Raw genomic sequence first — 24,021 nt, forward strand, 5'->3', positions numbered from 1 at the left:
ATGAGGTCTAATCAATGCAATGTTAACTCAGGGCATATCTAAACTACATTCCTCTTCTGAAAGAGCCCGATCGAAAATGCAAATGAAGCACCGATTTACAAATCTCATGCTTCATTTGCATAATTGCATGTGAGCGCTTTTTCAAAAAAGAAACCGCAGTCTAGACGGGGTTCTTTTCTGGTGGGGGATGGGGGGGGGGGGGAAGAGTACAGGTTCTTTTGAAAAAGGGTTTTTTCCCCCTGAAAGAACCCCGTCTAGACTGCGGTTTCTTTTTTGAAAAACCCTTTTTTGAAAGTGCTCTTGAGCGATTATAAAAATGAAGCATGAGATGTGTCATATCTGACTGCTTCTAAATCATTTTCTTCCTGCTATACTCTGAAGGAGACATGCAACTAGAAATGCTGAGTCTCCTCCTACCTCCTAGATTTCAGGACCGAATGACAGCAGGTCTACCAATGCCTCTTCCCAATCAACTCAGCTTCTCCCAACTTCTTCACACAGACTACGTCTACATTGCACTTTCCTGCGCAACATATGCAAATGAGGCTTGGTGATGAATATCACCGCACCTCATTTGCATACTTAGTAGCTGCTATTTTTGCACTGCACTGATCCTCCTTGCGCAAAACCCCCCTCTTGCGCTAGAGCCGTTCTGGCACTTATTTTCAAGCAGAACGACTCTTGCGCAAGAGGGGGTTTTTGTGCACAAAAGTTCAATGCAGATGTAGCCACAGAGAAGTTAAATTCCGTGAAAGTGGTGTCTTCTGAAAAAGTTTCAGAAAAGTTTAGAAAATTCTGAAAAAATACCCTGAGGAAATCAGTCCTTATGTCACATTTTCTAGGCCGTGTGGTGAGAAAAAAATATGACTAAGAGGAAAGGATTTTCCTATCCAATGGTAAAATTTTCAATCTTTCCCTAGTATGGGTATTTCTTCTGTACTCTACAAAAGGGAAGCAAGAAGCAACAGAAACATCACCATGAACCTCTGCATGGAAAAATCTGATGGCAACTTTTGGCATGTTTACACTTACCAGCAATGTTCTCTCTAATCATTTGCATACATGTATGGATTTTTTCCCCACCCATGTGCAGAATGAATGTTTATGTGCATTGAGGCATGTGCAAATGTGCACCATTAGTAAAAACAACGCACCTAGTGATGGGCTCTCTGCTAATCAGTTGACTGGCATGTGAATCTCTCCTGACAAGTGTCATAAGTGAACAGCTTATAGGAAGCACTGCTTAACAGGCATCGGTGCTATTGCAATCAATCCAATGGGGTCAATTTGGTGGATCCAATAAAGATGCATTAAATCAGTGATCGGCAATCATGAAGAATGAGTGGACCACATGAGTGGTCCTTTATCTCAGTGGACTGCAGCAGCCCATGTCCCACTGGGGCCCCACCTATGGCCCAGCAGATCAGTCTGCCCCCCTCCCCATGTGCCTCTTGCACACTGGAGCCCTGCACTTCCTACTGCTCCCCTCCTCCCCAGCATTTTTGGAGCATCTTGAATCAGCTGATTCATGCTCAAGCCTTGCTGCTTCCCCTCCCAGAGGTTCAATAGCCGTGATTTGCAATGTTCCAACTCTGGAAGGGAGGGGGAGGAGTGGGGACGAAGTGCAAATCAGCCGATTCGGTGCTCCAAAAATGCTGGGAGCGAGAAAGAGGAGCAGGAAGTGTGGGGCTCCCGTGCCTTGGTGTGTGGGTAAGAGGAGCAGACAAAGGGTCCTTGGACCGCCCACTACTAAACTAAATCAACCACAGATTGCACTCCTGCCAATTTCAGTACTCCACTGGAACAAAATGTGCCTGGTATCCTTGCCTCCTATAGCAATTGCATTTAACTGATCTCAGGCGTAGAAGTCTGAAAGTTTTTAGAGGATATTACTTTAATATATAAATACAGTTAAAAAAATGTAACTCCCCTCCAACTTCCACATACTCAAACATACACACTCTCACATACATTTTTGAATACTTACAACAATTTTAATGTAATTTTAATTTTGAAGGATGATACTTTTAAATTTAGAGTACACTTTACATACCTTTGGTCTATCCCCAAGAAATCCACTACAGTTTGGGGCGCCACATTTACAGACAGTTTTTTCATTGCCAAGACAGTCAAGGTTGTAGTTAAAAGTCAGCTCTGTTCCTGAAAAAAAGATAAAAACAGTTTTATCATCTCCCTTTAATAAACGTGAAATACAGGATAACAAAATACATCAACAGAAAATTAATAAATAAATGTTCTTCCATTTTAGTGTCTTCTCTCTGATTCTCTATCTTATTTTTCCTCTGGACAGTTCATAAACATTGATACCGACTAGGCAGATGTCAAGTACGGATTTCTAATATTTACCTTATTCAATTATGCATTTTATATGAACTGATTTGAAACCTTCTAGCTGTGCTCAAAGCTGGCCTGTGTAAATGTATTTTTTTGTTACATCCTGCTTTCCTCACTGTTATACTCGTGCTAAATCTTACCTCAAATAACTAAATTCTGTTTAAGACAAGGACTATCTTTTACTATGTATTGGCAAAACAACACACCCCAGTGGGAACCCAATATAAATTGGATCTTCTCTGGTCCTGCACCTGAGTGGTACCAGAGTTTTCTGGACATGGGGAGGTCAAGGCCCCCATCTGGGCCGTGGGCATCTCTGGAGCCTGGGATTCCCTCCCGCTGTTGACCCCATGCTCGGATTCCAAGGGTCAGCCTCTTCGGGCTGGGATTCCCCCCAGCTGTTGCCAGCCCCTCTCTGCTGGGGATCCCAGGCTGGTCCTGGGCTTCTTGCTGTTCCCACTGCCGCTGGGGTTCTGGACTGTGGATATCCCCGCTGCTGGCCCTGCTTCCACCAGGGTTCCTGGCTGAGGACTCCCCACACCCACCACCGGCTCAGCTGCTGCCTGGTTTCCCAGCTGGGGATTCCTTTCAACTGCTGCAGGAGCTCCCTGGCGTAGGGCTCCCCACCCACCAGACCCCGCCAGCCCAGGTGGGGCTCCCCAGCATCCAAGGGGCTCCCAGCAGACTTGTGCTCTTCATCTCTGGGGCTCTCCTGTCCAGCAATATCCGTGGTCCTACCTTCCAGACCACAAGTGTTGCTAGACCAGAGAGTCCTGGATTTGGGAGGTTCAACCTGTACTAAATAGGGCCTGTAGGAGATACCATAATAACCAATAAAAACAATAACAAGCATTCACATAGTAAGGAGGATTAATTTATTAAAGGAAATTAATTAATCCACATTCTCTTCTCTATGAAAAGCAAACAAACTGAGCTCCCTAAAGAATGCTGGCACTGAATTTAATCAGTTAAATTAAACCATAATGATCTCATAGCAAGTTTCATTGGACAGAATCAGCAAATACTTATGAAGCAGTAGGTTTAAACTTCATGTATTACAACACAAACCTGCAGGGATATCACACACAGCAAACAGGCCTACACGGGTATCTCCATTCACTGTCCATTTGAGAGTCTCACAATTTGGTTGGCAGCTGTGATTCATAAAACGAGAATAGTTTCCTTTGGGGCCAGCATCAATAATACGGTCCTGAAAATCATAAGAATAATAATAAAATGAAATTTAAGAACGTAAGAACAGCCACACTGGGTCAGACCAAAAGTCCATCCAGCCCAATATTCTGTCTGCTGACAGTGGCCAATGCCAGGTGCCCCAGAGGGAGTGAACTGAACAGGTAATGATCAAATGATCTCTCTCCTGCCATCCATCTCCACCCTCTCACAAACAGAGGCTAGGGACACCATTCCTTACCCATCCTGGCTAATAGCCAGGGCTTGACAAATAATACAATCTACTCGCCCATGGCGAGTAGACTATAACGTGGAAGAGCTGGGTTTGGGCAATCTGCGCATGCGCAGATCACCGGACCGTGCGGCCGGCGAGCAGGGCTCGCCGCGGTTTGGCGAGCCATGCTAATAGCCATTAATAGACTTAACCTCCATGAATTTATCTCGTTCTCTTTTAAATCCTGTAATAGTCCTAACCTTCACAACCTCCTAGGCAAGGAGTTCCACACGTTTACTGTGTGCTGTGTGAAGAACTTTCTTTTGTTTTAAACCTGCTGCCCATTAATTTCATTTGGTGGCCCCTAGTTCTTATATTATGGGAGCCTCAGCAGGCAAAGACACCACACACATTCCCCCACTCCCAGACCAATCATTGTCTATGGGTGGGGAAGCAGGGAAGTATCCTGGCCCCGCCCCTTCCACTTGAGGTCCCGCACCTTCTAGAGCATCCCCGGGCCACTTCAAAAATTTCTGAAGTGGCTCCCTGCAAAAAAACTATTGCTCACCCCTGAGCTGAGGGTATCAGCCATGATATTCTTCTCCCCAGGTAGGTATGCTGCCACGATAGGTATATTGTGGCCAAGGCCAGACGGAGGCATGGGTGAGACGCGCAGCTGCCCAGGTTGCCAACCGATGGGGGGGCGCCTAATGGCAGCTGTAAGGGGCGCGCAGCGTCCCTTACAACTGCCATCAGGCGCCACACGCCCAGCTCCCACAACAACGCCCTTCCCCCCACGGACGCAGGGCCCTACACAGCCCGGCATGCGACAGCCGGGCCGGACTGGACCGTGCTTGAGCCATGCGCCCTAGGGGCGGGCTCTGGGCTGTGCCAGCGGCCGTAGCCAGGCCACGCATGTGCCCCAGGGGTGGGCCCGCACATGTGCCATGTGCCCGGGGGCGGCGTCATGCGCCGGGGGGCAGCACTGCACATCCGTGGCGTCAAAATACCTCGGGCCGGCCCTGGTTGTGGCAGATATACCAATTCCAAAGCCAGATCACCTCTGCATGTAGCAAAGGGGATTTCACATCGTCTTGTTGATAAGAATACACACCAAAGACCCTCAAATACATGGAAGAAAGTGCTTGCATGCACTGTGAACCGCTTGAAGCTCAAGCAGATTGATGTGGAGTCTGGACTTATTAGTGATCAGTTTGGATGGTGGATCTTGGTGAAAGGGCACCCCATTGCAGAAGTTCTGTTCCTGTATCCATCACTGTAAGGAGGTAAGGACTTTCGGAGGAGGTGAAACGTGTTTGTGGACTTGGTGGATGGTTTGTGTATAAAGTGATGAAATCCAGTGTTGGAAATATGGCAAGTGCACTCTGGCATATAGGACAATATATGTGGTAGCTGCCACATGCCCCATGAGTTTGAGACAAGTTAGGATGGGGACGTTTGGGCTGGTGGTTATGATTGTGACCAGGCTTTTCATATTGTCGAAACAGTGATTGGGGTGATAAGCACGTGCTGTTGTGAAATCTATGAGCCCCCTTATGAACACTAGGGACTGTGTGGGGTGTACAGTGGACTTCTGGTCATTGATAAAGAAGCCTAGAGATTGAAGGGAGGCCTTTGTGAATTTGATCATGTCCCTTGTGGTCTGTTGGGAAGGACCTCGGACGAGTCAATTGTCCAAATAAAGGAAGATCTTGGAGAAGACACTGGGGGCAGAGGAGAGTCCGAATGGAAGGACTCTGTACTGAAAATGGTCTGATGATACTGTGAAGCGTAGAAAACGTATGTGCACAGGATGTATTGTGATGTGGAAATATGTGTCTTGGAGGTCGAGGACTGCAAACCAGTCCCCCCCGTCCAGTGTGGGAATGGCTGTGGCAAGTGAAACTATTTTGAAGCATTCCTTGCGACAGTATTTGTTTAATTGATGGAGGTCTAAGGATAGGCCTCCAGCCCCATTCTCTTTTCTGTGAGAAACGTAGTTTGAGTAAAATCCTCTCCATTCATGTTGTTCAGGGACTCGTTCTACAGCTCCTACAATGAGAAGGTGTTTAACTTCTTGGTGGAGCAATGTTTTGTGAGACAGGTCCCGGGAGAGGGTGGGGAGATCATTATGAAAAGAATAATTACCCGCGACTGATGATTTCTAGAAACCACGGATCTATGGTGATTGCTGCCCATTTATTGTAAAGGGGACGCAAGTGGTGGTGGATGATGTTGGACTCACCTGGCACTGGTGAGGAGGGGAGGTCAGGCAGACCGTCGACTAAATTTTCAAAAGTGCTGTCTAGAGACCTGAGTCGCAGATGAGTGTGTGTCTGGGGTTCTTCTGTGTTGGTTTTGCAGCCAGAAGTGGTTTTGTTCAAATGGGTAATACCGCTGTTGTCTGCCAAAGTTTTATCCCTGTGTTTTTGGTAAGGTGTATAGTGCTTCCCAATGTGCATAAGGTGGTGCGTAAGTCTTTGCTAGAATGCAAGGCTTTGTCCATCCTTGCAGCAAACAATTTTGCCTTATTGAATGGTAGGTCTTCTACTTTGGCCTGGAGATCCTTAGCAATTCCTTCTGCTTGAAGCCAAATACACGTCTCATTACTACAGACATTGCTGAAGTTCTTGCCATGGTATCTGCAGCATCAAGAGCCATTTGTAGAGCTGTATGGGATATAGTATATCCCTCTTTAATGATGTCTTTAAGGATAGGTCTCCTGTCATCTGGGAGATATTGCATGAGCTCTGTTAGTTTTGCATACTTGTCAAAATCATGATTAGCAAATTGAAGGATTGAGAAGGAGTATATTTTACTCCCAAACACATCCAAGAGTTTGTGGTCTTTGTCTTGTGTATGTGTTTTGTGTTGAGGATTTTTAGACCTTTGCTTTACAGCATCAACCACTAAAGAATTGTGTTGAGGATGTAAGTATAGAAAGTCCATGCCTGTTGATGGGACAAAGTACTTTCTATCAACCCTTTTGTTGGTTGGGGGAGCTGTGACTGGCATTTGCCATACTTTGTCGGCTGCTTCAAGTATTGCTTCATCTAGAGGCAGTGCAATTTTGGATTTTGTAGACGGCTGAAGGTTCTTTAAAAACCTGTTGTGTTCTTCCTGCACCTCTGATAATCTTCTGAGTGACAACCACTCTTTTGAATAAATCCTGGAATTGTTTGAGATTGTTACTAGGCATTGGGTCATTTTGGACAACTCCTTCATCAGGAGCAGAGGAGGAGTTACCACTTGGTGGCATGTCTGATTGTTGATGACTGGATCATCTTCAGCCTGTCCTTCCTTGAGATCCGTGCCCTCAGATGGAGAATGTGATGGATCTGAGTGTATAGAGGACAGTGACCTCTGTGCAGATGTAGGAGGGGCAGTGGAGGTGTGTTGTGGTGCCCAGTAGCATTAGAAGACTATCACCTGTTATGCTGGGAATAAAACTGCCAGTCAGGGTGCAATCAGGGGGTATTGAAAACGTCGTAGCCTGTATGATGGCACGTGCACTGTCTAGGGAAGAGTGTTGTGAGGAGAAAATACTCCTTGTATTCCCGTGGTAGGCACTGAGTTGTGAGACACTAAGTGAGTGGAGAGCCTCTCATTGATAATGGGGAGTGAAACCGGTGCCGTGCTGAAGACTCGACAGGAGACCTGGTTCTAGTTCTGTCATTTATTGGTGGAGCATGTGTTTTGCGCAATGGGGAACAGTGGCGGGTTGATGACTTGTGCCCCATTGCTGAGTCCACCAGTGCCTGAAGTGGCGGAATGAGTGCAGTTGATACCCTGGGAGATCTGGGGTTAGTGTGAGGCATAGGAGGGTAGTTGGAGCTAGCCCTATCATTTCTTGGCATCTGACATGAAAGCTGCGCCGGGGCTCACACCCATGCCAGGGACATCCACTGTGCTGGCAGCATCACAGGTGTCAGTAATGCTGGTGGTGCCTCTGTTAATTCGGGCCCTTAGTAGGTGCCCTTTTTGATGGATGGGTAGCTGGTTTTGCAGCCTGTTTAGTGTGTGCTTTTGAGCCTGTTAGTGAGGAGGCTCAAGATTTTACCATGCCCGAGGTGCCAGGTTCATCTACCTTACTCATTTATGGCGGGAGGAAGCAGCCTGGTGAGGGTTTGGTTTCTGAGCATACATCCTGATGTGAAGGGCTTGAGAGGTTCCCCTGAGGGGACGTTGCACCCGAGCCCTTATTGCCCCCTTTATACATATGGGGGTCTAGGGCTTTCTCAATTAATAGTGTGAGTATTCTGAGCTCTCTTTCCTTGTGAGCAAGCTCTTGCTGTCAGACAGTGACAATGGACACATTTTTGTGAAACACAGGTGTCACCCCTGTGATGTAGTGGGGGTAGTACCCGGTCCGGGGCCACTATGTCGGATCAGGCCAGCATCACCTCTGCCCCCATGTCCCAGAAACCCGTCACCTTCCTACCATCCACCTCCAGGGGTACAAGGCACTCACACCGCAGGGGCCGCCCTGCCCCCACCCGGTTCATGGAGAAATCTGCCTCCCGAGGGTCCGACCTCCCAGGGGAGGTGCACTGAGCATCCTTCCCCCCTCTCTGAGCTGAGGTTTGCCTGCTGGCCCCAGCCTCTGGGGCAACCTGCCCTTCTTCTAGCTCCAGCCAGTTAACCCTGGAAAGTCCCAGGTCATGGGACCTGGTGCACTGAGCCCTCTTGTGGCCTTTTTGCCCACAGTGACGGCAAGTTAGGCCCTGCGGGCCCCTTTGGGCTGTCTCTGTCCAGGCCCTGGCTGGTTCTCTGCGGCACAGACGACTTGTGTCTCGGGCTTGCCTCGTAGTTGACTCTCTCCGTCGCTCAGCCGAGATCCAGTCTTTACGCGATTCCCTTTCTCTCCGGGACTCCCGTTTACACCCGAACTCATCCGCCAGTCTCCTGGCCTCCTGGGGGTTCTCTGGTCTTCGGTCCTTGAGCCACAGCCTCAGTCTGGGCGTGCATGCTTCATAGAACTGCTCCATCATGACCAGTTTGAGCAGTTCCTCTGCGGTCTAGACTTCGACTCCAGACTTCCACTTGCTGTAGTATTGCGTCGGTCCACAAAGATCTCCCGTGGCTCCTTCTGCACCCCCCGGAACTTCTTCCTGTACATCTCGGGGGTCAGCCCGAACTTGTGAAGCAGGGCCTCCTTGACTTGGTTGTAATCCCCTGGCTGTAGGTCCTCTAGCTGACTGAGCACTTTGGCTGCCTCCTGGTTCAGCGTGGGGATGAGCTCCTGCAGCCAGTCAGATTGGGGCACCCGTTGCACTCCACAGGCCCTCTCAAAGGAGCTGAGGAACCCATCTATGTCTCCCATGTCCTTCAATTGGGCCACCACGAGCCTCTCCAAGTGTCTGGCAGCCCTGGGACCTTGGAGTCCATCCGCACTTGGCGCAGCCGGGGCCCCGCCGGCTCTCTGCTCTGCCATGGCCAGCTCATGCTGTTGCTGTCTCTCTCGGTCCTGGCGGTCCCTTTCTCGATCTTGAAGCTCTTTCTCTCGGTCCTCTACTTCCAATTCCTTCATCCGCAGCTGGATCTCCAGCCGCCGCAGCTCTGCTGGGCTGGCTCCTGCCCTAGGTGGGCTATGGCTTGCAGGGCTTCCCGGGGAAGCTGTCCCATCTCTCCGGCGGGCTCCAGTGCTCCGCCTCCTCTCAGAGCCTGATGCTCTCAGGTGGGGTCTGGCTGCTTCCCACGGGCACAAGATCCTGGCCCCGTGACTGGTCATTCTCCTCCAGCCTGGCAATCAGCTGGGCCTTGGTTGCTTTCTGCACAGGCAAGCCCCTCTCTCTGCACAGCTTCACCAGCTCTGCCTTCAAGAGTTGGGCATAGGCCATCTGCCTGCTGGTCTCCTCGGTGCAGACTCACCAGTCTAGTGCTGCAGCACCCCACAATTCCCAGGAACCGCTTTGCTCTGTCTCCAGCATGCCAGGCTCCAGGGCTCTTGCTTCTACTGCACCTTGTCACTCGTCGCTGGAAGCTCCATCCACGGGGTGCAGTGCATCCCACTTCTGACACCAGTGTGACGGCGCGTTGGGGTTTTCCCGTCTCCTGCACTCCCGTAATGGCACGGACAGACTCCACCAGCCAGTAGAATAGAGGGAGTTTATTGCTTCTCCAGGATACAGCTCAGCACAGATGTAATCTGGTTCCAGGGCAGGCCTAATATGCCTCAGCCCCCCTTGAGATGGGGGAGGCTGGGCCCCTAAATTCCAGCCCCTTTCCCTAGGCTGTGTCCTCCATGCTCCCCGACAGAAACTAATTAACTCTCTTCCAGCCCTGCCCCCAGCCAGGGCTCCACTCCGCCTTCTTCCCATTGTTCTGCTCCCTGGGAGATAGCTGGTCAGACAGGTTTGGAGCCCCCTTGCATAATGACTCATCCTCTGCCCTGCTGGGCTGTGCTGCAGCCAGCAGCCAGTGGAGGTCACTCACAACCCACCGCCCAGCATAGCAACCAGCAAGGTACCCCCACTACTTCACAAGCCCAAACAGTGTATGCATTCACTGTGACCATCAGAGGCTGGCAGAGAGTCTCGACATTTGTCACATCATTTGACTTTAGGACAGCCTGGCATCTCTCCCGGGGGCAGACTATGACTGTAGTGATAGGTAGAGATATCTGTGTTTGAGTTAGTCAACACTATCTAGCTAACTAACGATCTCTTTGTTTTTCAGAAGCGCGCTGAGGAGGAGAGAGTTGAAATTCCGTCGGTAGCCAAGGGCAACAAAGAAGGAACTGAGGGGAAATCGGGCTGTGCACGTTAACTTTAAAGACAAGAACACCGCTCACCACTTGCGCATGCACAGCCTGACTGAACACTACTCTGAAAGTCTCCGATCCATGACGCTGGGATAAGACTGACACCAACAGTGGAGCACCCATGGGGACATCACTCAAAGAAGAATGACTTTGCATGTCTTGCTCACAACACTCCTGTTAATGCATCCCAGAATCATGTTTACCTTTTTTGCAAGTGTCATACTGACGACTCAGATTTAGCTTGTGATCCACTATGACCCCTAGGATCCCTTGCTGCAGTACATCTTCCTAGACAGTCACCTCCCATTATGTATGCGTGAAACTGATTGTTCTTTCCTAAGTGGAGTACATTGTGCTTACCTACTTACCTCAGAGCATTTCTCCAGAAGACTAGGGACCAGTGTCCCCTGCTCACTACACTCGCCAACCCCCCTTTTGTCTCCACAAGGCCCAGGGGGAAAGGGAGGCCTGGGCTGATGTGGCTGCAACCCCGGCTCTGCCCCCCTCCCCCGCCACCTCCGGGGATGGCTGAACTGCAGCTGCATCAGCCCGGGCCCTCTTCCCCCCTCCCCCAAATCTGCCCTCCCACTGCAGCCTAACCCTAACTCCCCCTCTCCAAACCAAGATCATGCCAGATCCAGCCCTCTCCCCACCAGCCTCTAGGGGGTTGGGCCCGGTTGAAACCGTGGCATGGCCAGGCTTTACTCTCTCCTCCCCGTCCACCAGGGGGTTGGGCTGGGCCGAAGCTGCAACCAGGCCAGGTCTTCTCCGCACAAGCCTCTGGAGGTTTGGGCTGGCCCGAAGCCATGGCCATGCCAGGACCTCTCCCCAGGCCGGGCCAAAGCCACAGCAAGGCCAGACCAGGCTGCCTTCCCCCTGCCTCTGGGGAGGTTGGGCTGGGCTGAAACTGTGGCACAGCCAGCCCTGGCTCTCTCCCGCCAGCCACCTGGGGAGGGAGGGCGGTAGGTGGCACACAGCTCATGATGCCTCAGATTTGCGCCCACCCCACTCTCAAGTACCGGAGAGGGGCTAAGCGGCTTCAGCTCCGCCTTCGGAAGCACCAGGGCTTCCCTACGCCCCGTGCGGCAGTCAAGCACTGGGGAAAGGGGAGAGAGGGAGAAGGCAGGCAGGATGCAGAGTCTTGTGGGAAAATCTTTTTTATGTATATATACAGAGAAATATAAGTAATTTTACAGTGTGCATATAATTTTTGAAGGATATGAACATGGAAACATTTAAACTTTACATGTCGTACCGAAAACTGTTGTGTCTCATATATACTGGGATGAGACACTCCCAAAACAATACTCATGATCTTGCTCACATTTTTTCCAACATCTATCACAGTCACATGACAGGACAGGTTTGTTTGTGAGCATGCTGGGTTAGACACAAACATTCAAAAATAAAAAGGAAATTAATCAATTTACCTTTAACTCTGTATTTGAAATATTTTTATGTTTTGAAAATACCATACTAAAAAGTATTTGCCAATCCCTCTCTCACTCTTTAAAAACAAACAAACAAACAAACAAACAAACAAACAAACAAACAAACAAACAAACAAACAAACAAACAAACACCCTATCCTTGTCCCTGTCCCTCCCCCCAAGCTACTAAACTGTCTTTAAACAACTGTATCCTTACACCGGTGGTCTTAATTTCCACGGTCCTGAAGATACCTCATACAATAAAAAAAATGACAATGAAAATAGCCAAAATTGTATGAAAAACATGATTCCCTGAAAATCTGTTTAAAGGTCCTCTATATGTTTAGGTAAGTCTTTTACCATCCTGTTAAATCAGATTAATTAAAAACCCATGGGGAAAAAACAGCACAATTATCTCTGTAGGGTAGAACAACAGTTTGAGATAAGAATAACAGAATCAGAGTTCTTAATTTTTTGAAGCTGGGCAAAGATTGAAGATTTCATGTTTCACTTTATTGAGTTGGGAGGCAAAATTACTTTTAGTTTGCGGCATTCTGTTATTTCAAAAGCAACATATCAGAAAAGGAAAGCATTTAAATTAATGTATTTAAACTTCCTACTTGTAATTTAGAGCCCATTTATCGTACATATACGTAATTATTCTGACACTGTGTGTGTGTAAATCAAGTAACTTTGTTAGCAAATGATTAGTTACAGCGTTAACTAGTCATTTACACACAGTTATCACATCAGCATGAACGTGCTGGGCATGTAAACGTATGAATATTTTAGAAAAACTGTCCCTAATGATCACAAGCTATTGTCTGCATCACAGGTCAATTACAAATTTCCGGTATTGATATTTAAAACTATGTAGTGGGATATGTTGATTAAGTAAAAGGGTAAAAATTAAGTAACTGGATGGTTATGGCTTAATCTTCATCAGGTGATGAGCTATTTCTTTAACAGTCTGAAGGAATGCCTAACATAGTGAATGCTAGTGGGAAGGGGGTAGGTTTAGAAGATATATAAAAAAAAAGATCAAGTTAAAAATCACCTAGAAAAGTTAGATGCCTGCAAGTCACCAGGGCCTGAATACATCCTAGAATACATCCTAGAATAATCAAGGAGCCGATAGAGGAGGTATCTGAGCCTCTAGCTATCATCTTTGGAAAATCATGGGAGACAGGAGAGATTCCAGAAGACTGGAAAAGGGCAAAATATAGTGCCCATTTATCAAAAGGGAAATAAGAACAACTCAGGAAACTACAGACCAGTTAGTTTAACTTCTATGCCAGGGAAGATAATAGAGCAAGTAATTAAGGAAATCATCTGCAAACACTTGGAAGGTGATAGGGAACAGCCAGCATGGATTTGTAAAGAACAAATGTCAAACCAATCTGATAGCTTTCTTTGATAGGATAACGAGTCTTATGGATGTGGTATACCTAGACTTTAGTAAGGCATTTGATACGGTCTCACATGATATTCTTATCAATAAACTAGGCAAATACAACTTAGATGGGGCTACTATAAGGTGGGTGCATAACTGGCTGGATAACCGTACTCAGAGAGTAGTTATTAATGGTTCTCAATCCTGCTGTAAAGGTATAACAAGTGGGGTTCGGGGTTCCGCAGGGGTCTGTTTTGGGACTGGCTCTGTTCAATATCTTCATCAATGATTTAGATACCAGCATAGACAATACGCTTATTAAGTTTGCAGATGATACCAAGCTGGGAGGGGTTGCAGCTGCTCTGGAGGATAGGGTCATAATTCAAAATGATCTGGACAAATTGGAGAAATGGTCTGAGGTAAACAGGATGAAGTTTAATAAAGACAAATGCAAAGTGCTCCACTTAGGAAAGAAAAGCAGTTTCACACATACAGAATGGGAAGCGACTGTCTAGGAAGGAGTATAGCAGAAAGGGATCTAGGGGTTATAGTGGACCACAAGCTGAATATGAGTCAGCAGTGTGATGCTGTTGCAAAAAAAGCAAACATGATTCTGGGATGCATTAACAGGAGTGTTGTGAGCAAGACATGAGAAGACATTCTTCCGCTCTACTCTGCGCTGGTTAGGCCTCAGTTGGAGTATTGTGTCCAGTTCTGGGCACCGCATTTCAGGAAAGATGTGGAGAAATTGGAGAGGGTCTAGAGAAGAGCAACATGAATGATTAAAGGTCTAAAGAACATGACCTATGAAGGAGGGCTGAAAGAACTGGGTTTGTTTAGTTTAGAAAAGAGAAGATTGAGGGGGGACATGATAGCAGTTTTCAGGTATCTAAAAGGGTGTCATAAGGAGGAGGGAGAAAACTTGTTCATCTTGGCCTCTGAGGATAGAACAAGAAGCAATGGGCTTAAACTGCAGCAAGGGAGGTTTAGGTTGGACATTAGGAAATAGTTCCTGTCAGGGTAGTCAAACACTGGAATAAATTGCCCAGGGAGGTTGTGGATATCTCTATCTCTGGAGATATTTAAGAGTAGGTTAGATAAATGTCTATCAGGAGTGGTCTAGACAGTATTTCGTCCTTGCATGAGGGCAGAGGACTGGACTTGATGACCTCTCGAGGTCCCTTCCAGTCCTAGTATTCTATGATTCCTGCAGATGCCTGCTTTAAACAGAGACAAATGTGATAACTGAAAAGTAAGGTTAGATGACCAAAAAAACCACCTGAACCACTTGGCCTCCTTCTACCTTCAAGTAACCTGTTAGTTTTTAATTCATGACCTTACACACACACACACACACACACACACACACACACACACACGCAAATAAGTGAAGACATTTTACAGACATTTCCAGAAATGTTAATCACCTTATTTCTAAGTTTTGAATGATGCAAAAGTCCATAAAGTGAAAAAGAATTTTGAGTGTTTGAGGTTACTAATGAAATTATAACTGATAGATCAAGCCTTCTGGTCTACTACCTTACATACTGTTTTTTTAGGAAAGGAAATCAAGAGCCTTAGAATTGTAATTACATGCAAATAAGAAAAATTGTAGAATACTGTACCTTATCAATAGTGAGCATATAGAAGTGAGTGATATCATTTTCATGTGCATGTTTGATTCTTGCCCTACATTCCTCTTCATCAATTAGTTCACCAACATATTCATTCACAAATTCTCCCTGAAGAATAGAAGGTTGTCACTAGCAAAGAACATATGGAGTCCACAAAAAGCGTTAGAAGCTATCAATGTTTCATTAGAGTGGAATGGAGAGTGCACTTTTATTTTGATGTTCACTATAGAGTAAATAAATTGCTTTCAGACAAAGATTTATCTGCTTTTCTTTTCAGGTGCAATGTAAAATGTCCCCCATAGTAACTATGGAATATTAATTCCTATAATCAAGAACGGAGAGTATCACAATTTCATACCTTTTTTATGTCCCTCTTAGCAACCAGACCCCACCCTTTGCCATCAGTTTTGATGATCTTTGTCTCAGGGTATTGGCGTTTGGTAAAGCACTGATTTTGGCAGCGTTCTCCAGCTGGACAAACTTGTGGATGACATTCATACATTAGCATCCGGTTTAGACACTCAGAATCAAAACCACAAGGGTTCTCATCAGAAGGTTTGCAGTTGCACTTGGGAATCTCAGAAATGTCAGCAGTATAAATCTGAACTTTACCACAAGGTTTGTTCACCTGAATAAAACATAAAAATAGTTCAAATACTATTTCAACAATTTTTTTAAAATAATTAATAGATTATATTTTCAAGTATCATAGTGTTTATCTCCTTCCTATTTCATAACCCATTCCATCCTCTTCATAATCAGCCTTGGACTTAGTCATATCTCTTGTCTATAACTATTGTCCCATTTCATTCTAGCTACTGACCTATCTCATTTCCTCTTCTTCATTCCCTTACAATTATATTGAAACATGCTCTTATACCCTCCTGACCCTTGTTTATCCAAAATCAACATCTCTCTCCTCTTAAATGCTCCAAAATTCTTTGACTGTGCTTTCTAGAAACACCCCAATGCAATCTACATTTCATTCTTCACTCCATTTAAACTGTTTTTCTTCTTAGATTAGCATCTCCAGTTTGGAGAGTTTGCAACCATTCTGTGTGATACTTTGCTAATGTCTCTGTGGAAGACTAGTTCTTTTGATACACCCAGGATACCACATAATTAATCCAAGATCATTTCTTTCTGCCTCATATTTCTTCTGCTATCACAACCTTCCCTTCTAGTACTCATAAAACGTACATCACCACTAAACCTTCTAAAATGTGTTCTGAAAATTCTCTCTTTTCATAAGATCACTGATCAGCATTTGCTCAGTTCCAATAATCAACAGTAGAGTTTTTTTTTTAAACTGTTTATGCAATCTAACCATGATATTTTCAGTATTACTCTACACCATAACTCAAAGGATTATAGTTTTTTAAATTATCAATTATTTTCCCATGTTTCACAGCCATGAACAGATCAAATCTAAGTTCTTCAGAGAGATGAAATTTAGTCTTCAGTTTTATTTCCCTTCTCATCAGATTGTATTCTTTCACAATGTTACTTGTCTTACTGTTCTGATGCTGACTTAAGTATCTGATTTTCATCTTCTGGAATTATGCTTCCTAAGTTGGAACAATTTTTCATTTGATGTACAGCAGCATCATTTACTGGAAATTGTGCATGTTTTCCCAAGATTCTCGTATACCACCACAGTTTGTGTCAGACTCTAGACCATATTCATGTATAATCTCCATTAAGTTCTCCAGAATCATCTAAAAGCAGTGTCATCTATACAGCAAATGCTATTCACCCATTTCTATTCATCTTAATATCTTCTGTTTCTTTAATTTAATTTGATCAAACATTCAGTGAAATGAAAGTTTCAGAGTGGTAGCCGAGTTAGTCTGTACTGGAAAAACCAAAAAACCACCCCCACCCCCACCCACCCACCCCTAGTCTAGCAGCACCGTAAAGACTAACAAAACATGTAGATGGTATCATGAGCTTTCGTGGGTGCCACTCACTTCTTCAAATGGAGCAATAAAAGATTCTTTTGGAGCTGGACTTTTAATACTACATTCAGCTGAAGAATTGGGTGGTAGCCAAGAAAGTTCATGATACCATCTACACGTTTTGTCAGTCGTTAAGGTGTCGCTAGACTATTCATTAGAATGAGTTACGCAGGGAGGTGGTGGAATCTCCATCCCTAAAAGTTTTTTTACTGCTGGCTCGACAAAGCACTGGCTGGGATGATTTAGTTGGAAATGGTCCTGCTTTTAGTAGGGGGTGGCCTTAACCTCCTGAGGTAGCTTCCAACCCTATGATTCTATGAATAAATGTTGAATAAAGTCAGTGACATTATATAATCTTTTCTCCTCTTGATCTTTCAAATATTTATCTATCTCCTATTATAATCACCTTCAGAGCATCCACACTGCAGCCTTACCCGCAAATAAGCTATACCATTTGCTCTATGCAAACTACATAGCTTATTTCAAGGTAATTTCGAAATAAAGTGCTATTCTGACAAGTCCCTTAGCCCTCATAGAATGAGGGTTACAGGGAAGCTGGAATAGCATACCTGTTATTTTGAATTATATTTTGAAATAATGGGCACGGTTAAAGATGTGCAATAGTTATGTTGGGATAATTCCGGGATCCTGAAATAACGCCAGTGTCTAGACGTAGCCCTTCTGATGAGTAAGAAAACAATTATGCTGGAGCTGTCCATATCCGTCAATCCCTACAGATCTTAATATATTGATCAGTTTGTAAGTTGTTGATTCTGTCAGATTTTTTTAGAAGTCAATAACACACAATATATTAGTTTCCCCACCAACTGATTTTATTTAACATGAGTTCATTATGGCATTTACTGTATTCTTTCCATATTTGACATTATTATTGTTCACTTATTTCCTTACCAATCTTTCCTTGTATTTGGTCTTTAACAACTCACAAAAGCATTATAGAGGCATGTGATGCTAGACTGATCGTTCTGTAATCTTTACAAATCCCCCAAAAGGCCAACCCTGTGGATTGGACACAGTGAGGTTGTAAAGTCCTCTGGCAATTCTCCTATCAAACATTTTTTTAATTCCTCCTTGACAAAGCTTTCAAGCCTTTATTCCCTATGTTGAAAACAATTCAGTCTGCATTCTAGATAAACCAGAACTTTCCCATTCAGAAGTCTTTTAATTTCTGCCATGATTTCATCATCTATTGTTGGTGAGCTTATGTGATTCATATCAACTTGAGATTTTCAAGCTTATCATCACTGTAAAGTTCCCAGACATATTTTGTCAACTCTTGTTCTTGTGTTTCCTATCTGTCATTCTTATCCTTATGGGTCAAATTGGTCACCTTTCTTCTTTAACTGAAGGCTATCGTCTCGGGATATAAAACTCACTTTGTTAGCTACCTTTACTGTTTTAATAAGGTCATAAGCTTGATCACAAGGAATGAGATAAAGTATCTCTTTACTCCGTACATTTAATTAATCCATCTGTTGTCCCTCAAGAGATTATCATTTTCTCCCCAGGTTTTTGTGACTACATACATTTCTTCTTTTCCTCCCTATCTTTCCATCCAATATTTCAGGTCTTCTCTTCAATGGCTAGTTAGCAAACCAAATGCTATTTTCAGATGCCTACTTTAAAAATTCCAAAGCCTTCCAATTCTTTGTTCCTGAGTGAGCACAACTGCTCCCCCAGTTTCATCTATCATTTAAATGCTGAATCCCCCAAATCTGCATCTTTTCCTGTGACTTCTTCCTGTGTTTCATCTTTTTTCTAGATGTTCTCCTACAATTTTAAATTTAGGATGATGAAAAAAAGACTTATCCCTCCTCCTAAGCTCTCTTCTCATCCCTCCTCTCAATTGCAGGCACTGTCATTATACTCTCGGCTACTCAAGGTTGCAACTTCAGTCATCTCTCCACCCTCTTGTTATTTTTAAAAACTGCATCTTTCTCCTCTCCAAAATGTTGAGAAGTCATTTCTTTTAAATTTATCACCCAGATCCTTCTCCAAGTTTTGAGGTTCACCTCTTTCCTTAATTGCAACCACCTCCTTTCTGGTCTCCCCATCTCATGCTGCCAATCCGATTTAAACAAAACACTGCTTCTCACACCAACATTTTAATATTATTCCCCCAAAGATAATTTATTTCATTCTCCAACGGTATCTTTGCCACTGGTCCAAAGATTGGACCTTCATTGAATTTATCATGAAATGTATTCAACTTAGAAAAGATTCCGTGGAGAAAATCAAATTGCTAAAAATCAAATATTAGGAGAAAGACTTTTTAAAGAAGTTGTATTGTTCAATATTCATGTATTTCCAAATAAGTTCTGCAACTTGTCCACCTTTTTCTCTTCTGCATCCGATTTACTCAACCATTACCTTTATGTGTTTGTATGGTGGAGGTTTACGTTCATTCTCTTGGGTTTCTTTGGCTTCTCGCTGAAGTTTTATTTCTCGAAATCGAGCTTCCGCTTCTTGCAAGGCTAAAAAACAGTTGCATCATTAGAAATTGTAGTCAGATGATTATTCCCAGTAACCCACCATGCTGCCCCCATTATTTATTTAGTTAATCCCACAGTATCATCTATCTTCACTTTTAGATGCTTTAATTTTCTTTTACAGAAACATCTAAAAATCAGAGCATAAGCCCCTCTCTATGGGAATGCTTTGTAGCAGAAAAACTCTTCTGCTTCCTAAAATGGGAGCATGGAAACGCTTTAGTAAGGACAGTGTTCCTTTCATGCAGCCACAATGTACAATCGAATTTAAAAGAAAGATCTATTCTGGAAGAGGCTCTGTAATCCTCTATTCCAAGCAGAAGAAATAGTATGATTTTAAATCCAAACTGGAATATAGGTTAGAGGTAAAACACCTGAGAGTCTCAAGATCCAGTCTTGATCAACTTTGTGCAGTTAGATATGGGAATTTTACATGAATAATCAGTGCATAATATCTGCAAAAAGGATTTTTATTGTAGTGTTTGTAAAATTCTGGTTTAGCTCTGAGACACTGGAATACCAGGGGCTAGCTCATGCCAAGGCACCAGATCTCAATCAACACTGACAAATGCATAGCTGGAAATCAGTGTGGTTAATATGATTAAAATAAAAATCAGAGTGTTTAGTGCATAGACTTTATGCTCGTAGGATGCTGCATATATTAGTTTCACTTATTTGTACCCCATGTTATAGAACAATATTACAAACTTGCATGATTAACCTCTATAATTGTGCAACTCAAACAGGAAAGAAGCATTAGTTAGAGTAAAGTTCTAGGGCTGCAGACAAAAAGGTCCACTGAAATTAAATGAGCTATTATGCGGCATAAAAGGACTCTCTCAATTAACCTCCCCACTCACATGAATTACAGGCTTAGACAGGAACTCTGGGGACCAAAGATAAAAATGCCCCAACCAGAAGAAACTTGTAGTGCTGCTTGAACTCTGATGGCCAAGAATTTCTAAGCACAAATGTGGAGTCTCCAGCTATTTAGCTTGGGTTAGCCCTGAAGGACATATAATATATATGCTTTATATCAGCTGGTATAATCTTTTGGAATCTGAGACTATTTCATTTGTGTGTGTGCATATCATCCCCTGTTTTAACCTTGTAAATAAACTCTCCTATTTTTTCCCCTATTTAATAAATCTGTAGTTAATTACAGGCTTGGCTACAGCATTTTCTTTTGAGTCCTAAAAGTACCGTTCACTTGGACTAAGTGACTAGGCCTTTGGAACTACAAGTAACATGAATACTGATGTGATTTTTGATATAAGCAAACATCTATCACAGGGGGTAGCCGAGTTAGTCTGTACAGGATAAACCTGAACAACAAATGGTCTGATAGCACTTGATGTGACTGGTTCTGGAGGAAGCATCACAAGTCGGAGGCGTTGTGACTCAAACCTGCATTTACAGTAGGCACTGTGCGCGGTCGTAAATGCGGGCTGAGGACGTAAGTCAGGGGTTTCTGGTCCCTTCCGCACTTACAAAAATGGTTGGGCGATCGCATCTTGGGGGGGGGGGGGGGGGGGGAGAGCTTCCTGTAATAATACTAATTCAAGTGTTCTGAATAATTCTACTGTTGTACATTGTGACTTCAGATAGTACATGAGCTGTCACAGGCTTAGTGTCCTCTCGAAAGAAATAAAGCATGTAAACAATAAGATTTATTTTTTATACCAGTTTTGAAGACTTTTCCAATTCCTTTAATTCCTTGGTATCTACTTCCTCTGTCTCCTTCCATATATGGAAACACACGAGCTTGATGTGTCCAGTAATAATCTTTAGAACCAAAGAAGAACACCGGAAATTCTCCAATTTCATGCTTCATTTTCTGGATATTTGGAGGAACATTTTTTGGATGGCAAACTTCTGCAGGCCACCATCTATTACAGAAGTACAAAGAAACAAAGGACAGCATTTTAATCAAGCCTTCCTCCAATAAACAATTTAGCAACATAGTAGCTTAACACTAATCAATTATTAATCTACTGTAAGCAGGATGTCACTCAGAACAAGATCTAAGAGAGCAAGTCACTAGAAAATAAACAGTAGAGCAAATTTAAACGTAATAAAACAGGCTCTGATCTCTGTAAAATAGCAATTTAAATACAGCATCCAATCTATTTCCGAATTCCAATTAATGGTCTAGGTATCAATGGACAGAACCTTACTGATTTTGATGAAAGTCAAAAACCAGCAAGGAGAAATTGGGGCACACAAAGCAGCTCATATATCAATACCAAACCATCAGCCTTAATCAGGTCTTTATTTATCTATAGATCAAAGAACTGGCTGATAGTTTAATTAATACCTTCCAGCAGAACACGCTGCCCTTCAAACTCAACTCTGCTCATTGTTCCAATGAAGTTTAAAACGCTGACACCCTTCAAGACCTCTCTCCCAAACTGAAAACATATAATCTAGCCATCCCCAGATTATATTGTTTTAACAATACATATTTACATGTGTCTCAAATAGAAGGGGACATGAAAGCGGTACACAAGGAATTTGGGAGGGCAGAGAGGCTGCATACCTGTAACTGGAAACTCTTTGAGAAGTATGGTCACTGTATGTATTCCACTGACAGTTACACACATGCACCATGAGTTCAGAATCAGATCTTTGATAGAGTCCGGTGGCCAATGCATGCTCTCGATCTGCCTTGCAGTTTTCAGAGGCAATTAAGGGCGGATTTGACTAACCGCACTCTTACCTCCTCCTCCACTGCAAATGAAACAGATCCGCAGCAAAAAGGAAGAAGGAAAATATTGTAATTCAGATAGAGACCACGCATCTTGAAGAACCTCCAGTGACAAGTAAGACACCTCCTCTTCTCCATGTGATGGTCCCTATAGTAGTCCACTGAGGGTGATGGACAAGCAGTGCCTAATTAGGAAAAAGGCATGAGGAAGATAACAGAATCATTGAATGAATAACAGCCATGCTGAATGAGGAAACCATCAGAAAGTCTTGCACTAACGCATAATAGGAAGAAAAGGTGTGTACCAAACGCCATGTGGCCTCCCTACATATGACAGCGAATGCCATGTCGTGAAGGATGGCAGTTATTGATGCTTGGACTTTTGTGGCGTGGGTTTGTAACTTAATAGGTAGAGAGAGTCCTGAAAATCAATATAGCATGATGCATCCCAAAATGCACTTAGAAATCCTCTGTGTGGAGCTGGCCCGTCCCTTGATCTTTTGTGCTAAAGCAACAAAGAGTTACAGCTTCATCCTCAATCTTTAAAAAGCTAGGGATCTACAGACATTGAAGAGATAAAGGCACCATTCCTCCATTGAGGTGTGCAGTTTGAAAAGCAAGTAAGTGTGGGGGGTTTGAGGTTCAAGTGAGAAACAACTTCTGAAAGAAACTTGGGATGCAAGCACAGGGGAAAAAAACTTTTGCAGCAGCTATTCTTTGAGATATGTTGCTCATGTGCATAGCTATGTGCATGCCTACAGGCATAAATGTTGGGACATTTTTGCCTTAGCAATATTTATGGGGACGACCATGGTGTCCCCTTGAGTGCTGAACCCATAAGATGGAATATTGGCGTTGTCATCCCTATATCCTCACAGTTCCTTCTTGACAGCAAGTCCAACAGAGGGGTACGAGGATAACTAATAGAATGGACACGAGCAACACATCTTGAAGAACTGTTACAAAAGGTAGATAATTGTTTTCTTTTGAGTGTTTGCTCATTTTGATTCCATTCTAGGTGACTCACAAGCAGTTCAATGAAGGTGGGCTCACAGTTGATAGTATTGTGGTTTGTAGTACTGTTTTACTAAACTCAGCATTGTCCTGGGTCTTCTGGTTAAGTGTCAAATGGAACATGGATGTATGGATGGACAGTCAGTTTGCCTCCGCACAGATGTCTTGGATAGGCACTCAAGCTACCAAATAGACGTGGTGTCTTGGTTGAGTGGGCAATGACCATTGCCAGAGGTGGCACTTGGGCCCAATCATTGCAACAGTGAATACAGCAGTGATCCAAGAAGAAATCCTTTGAGCAGACACTGGATGACCTTACATCCCACTGGCCACGAACAACTGTGTCAACTTATAGAATAGTCTGGTCCTTTCAATGTAGAAGGCTAGTGCCCTCCTAATGTCCAAGGTATGCAACCTACAATCCTCCTCAAACTTATGCAGCTTTGGGAAAAATAAGAGAGTTAAGTAAATAGGTTTCAAGGGCAATTTCATCAGGGCAAGGCTGAGGTTTCATTGGGGGGCCATGGGGAGAACAGGAAGATATGTTTGTATAAGGTCCTTCCAGAAACTTGCAGTCAATGAGTAAAAACAGAGTGCCCCTCCACAGGGAGGTGGGACAGCACTAAAAGCCACTATGTGTACCCTAATGGAGTTGAGTGAGAGTGTCCCAATGCCTTCAGAGACAGGAGATTGTCCGAAAGGAGGAGAATGCCCATAGCCTCAGGAGCAAGGCCCTTCTGCTGTGATCAGGAAGCAAAATGTTTCTACTTGGCTTGGTAGGACTACCCTGTGGATCCTTTCCTACTATTTGACAGGAAACCTTGTGCTGCCAATAAAAATTCATCCCAGCAA

At 44.2% G+C, this 24,021-nt stretch overlaps 2 protein-coding genes across 5 annotated transcripts in view; one reads left to right on the forward strand and one right to left on the reverse strand.

The window, feature by feature from the left end:
* The window catches only part of LOC102463770 (uncharacterized), a 62,172-nt gene extending 50,121 nt beyond the window's left edge, over window positions 1-12,051 (forward strand). The window contains exon 8 of the mRNA XM_075930894.1: window positions 10,439-12,051. Coding sequence (XP_075787009.1) covers window positions 10,439-10,528 — 90 coding nt within the window. The 3' untranslated portion in view covers window positions 10,529-12,051. The remainder of the gene's footprint in view (window positions 1-10,438) is intronic.
* Window positions 1-24,021, reverse strand: part of NSD2 (nuclear receptor binding SET domain protein 2) — a 190,766-nt gene that overhangs the window by 20,115 nt on the left and 146,630 nt on the right. For all 4 annotated transcript variants that reach the window (XM_075930893.1, XM_075930890.1, XM_075930891.1 and 1 more), the window contains 6 exons: window positions 21,132-21,337; window positions 19,330-19,433; window positions 15,339-15,608; window positions 14,972-15,088; window positions 3,424-3,565; window positions 2,054-2,160 (listed from right to left, as the gene is read on the reverse strand). In XM_075930893.1, the coding sequence (XP_075787008.1) occupies window positions 2,054-2,160; window positions 3,424-3,565; window positions 14,972-15,088; window positions 15,339-15,608; window positions 19,330-19,433; window positions 21,132-21,337 (946 nt within the window). The remainder of the gene's footprint in view (window positions 1-2,053; window positions 2,161-3,423; window positions 3,566-14,971; window positions 15,089-15,338; window positions 15,609-19,329; window positions 19,434-21,131; window positions 21,338-24,021) is intronic.

Source organism: Pelodiscus sinensis, chromosome 5 (assembly GCF_049634645.1).
Source record: "Pelodiscus sinensis isolate JC-2024 chromosome 5, ASM4963464v1, whole genome shotgun sequence".
NCBI classification, from domain to species: Eukaryota; Metazoa; Chordata; order Testudines; family Trionychidae; genus Pelodiscus; species Pelodiscus sinensis.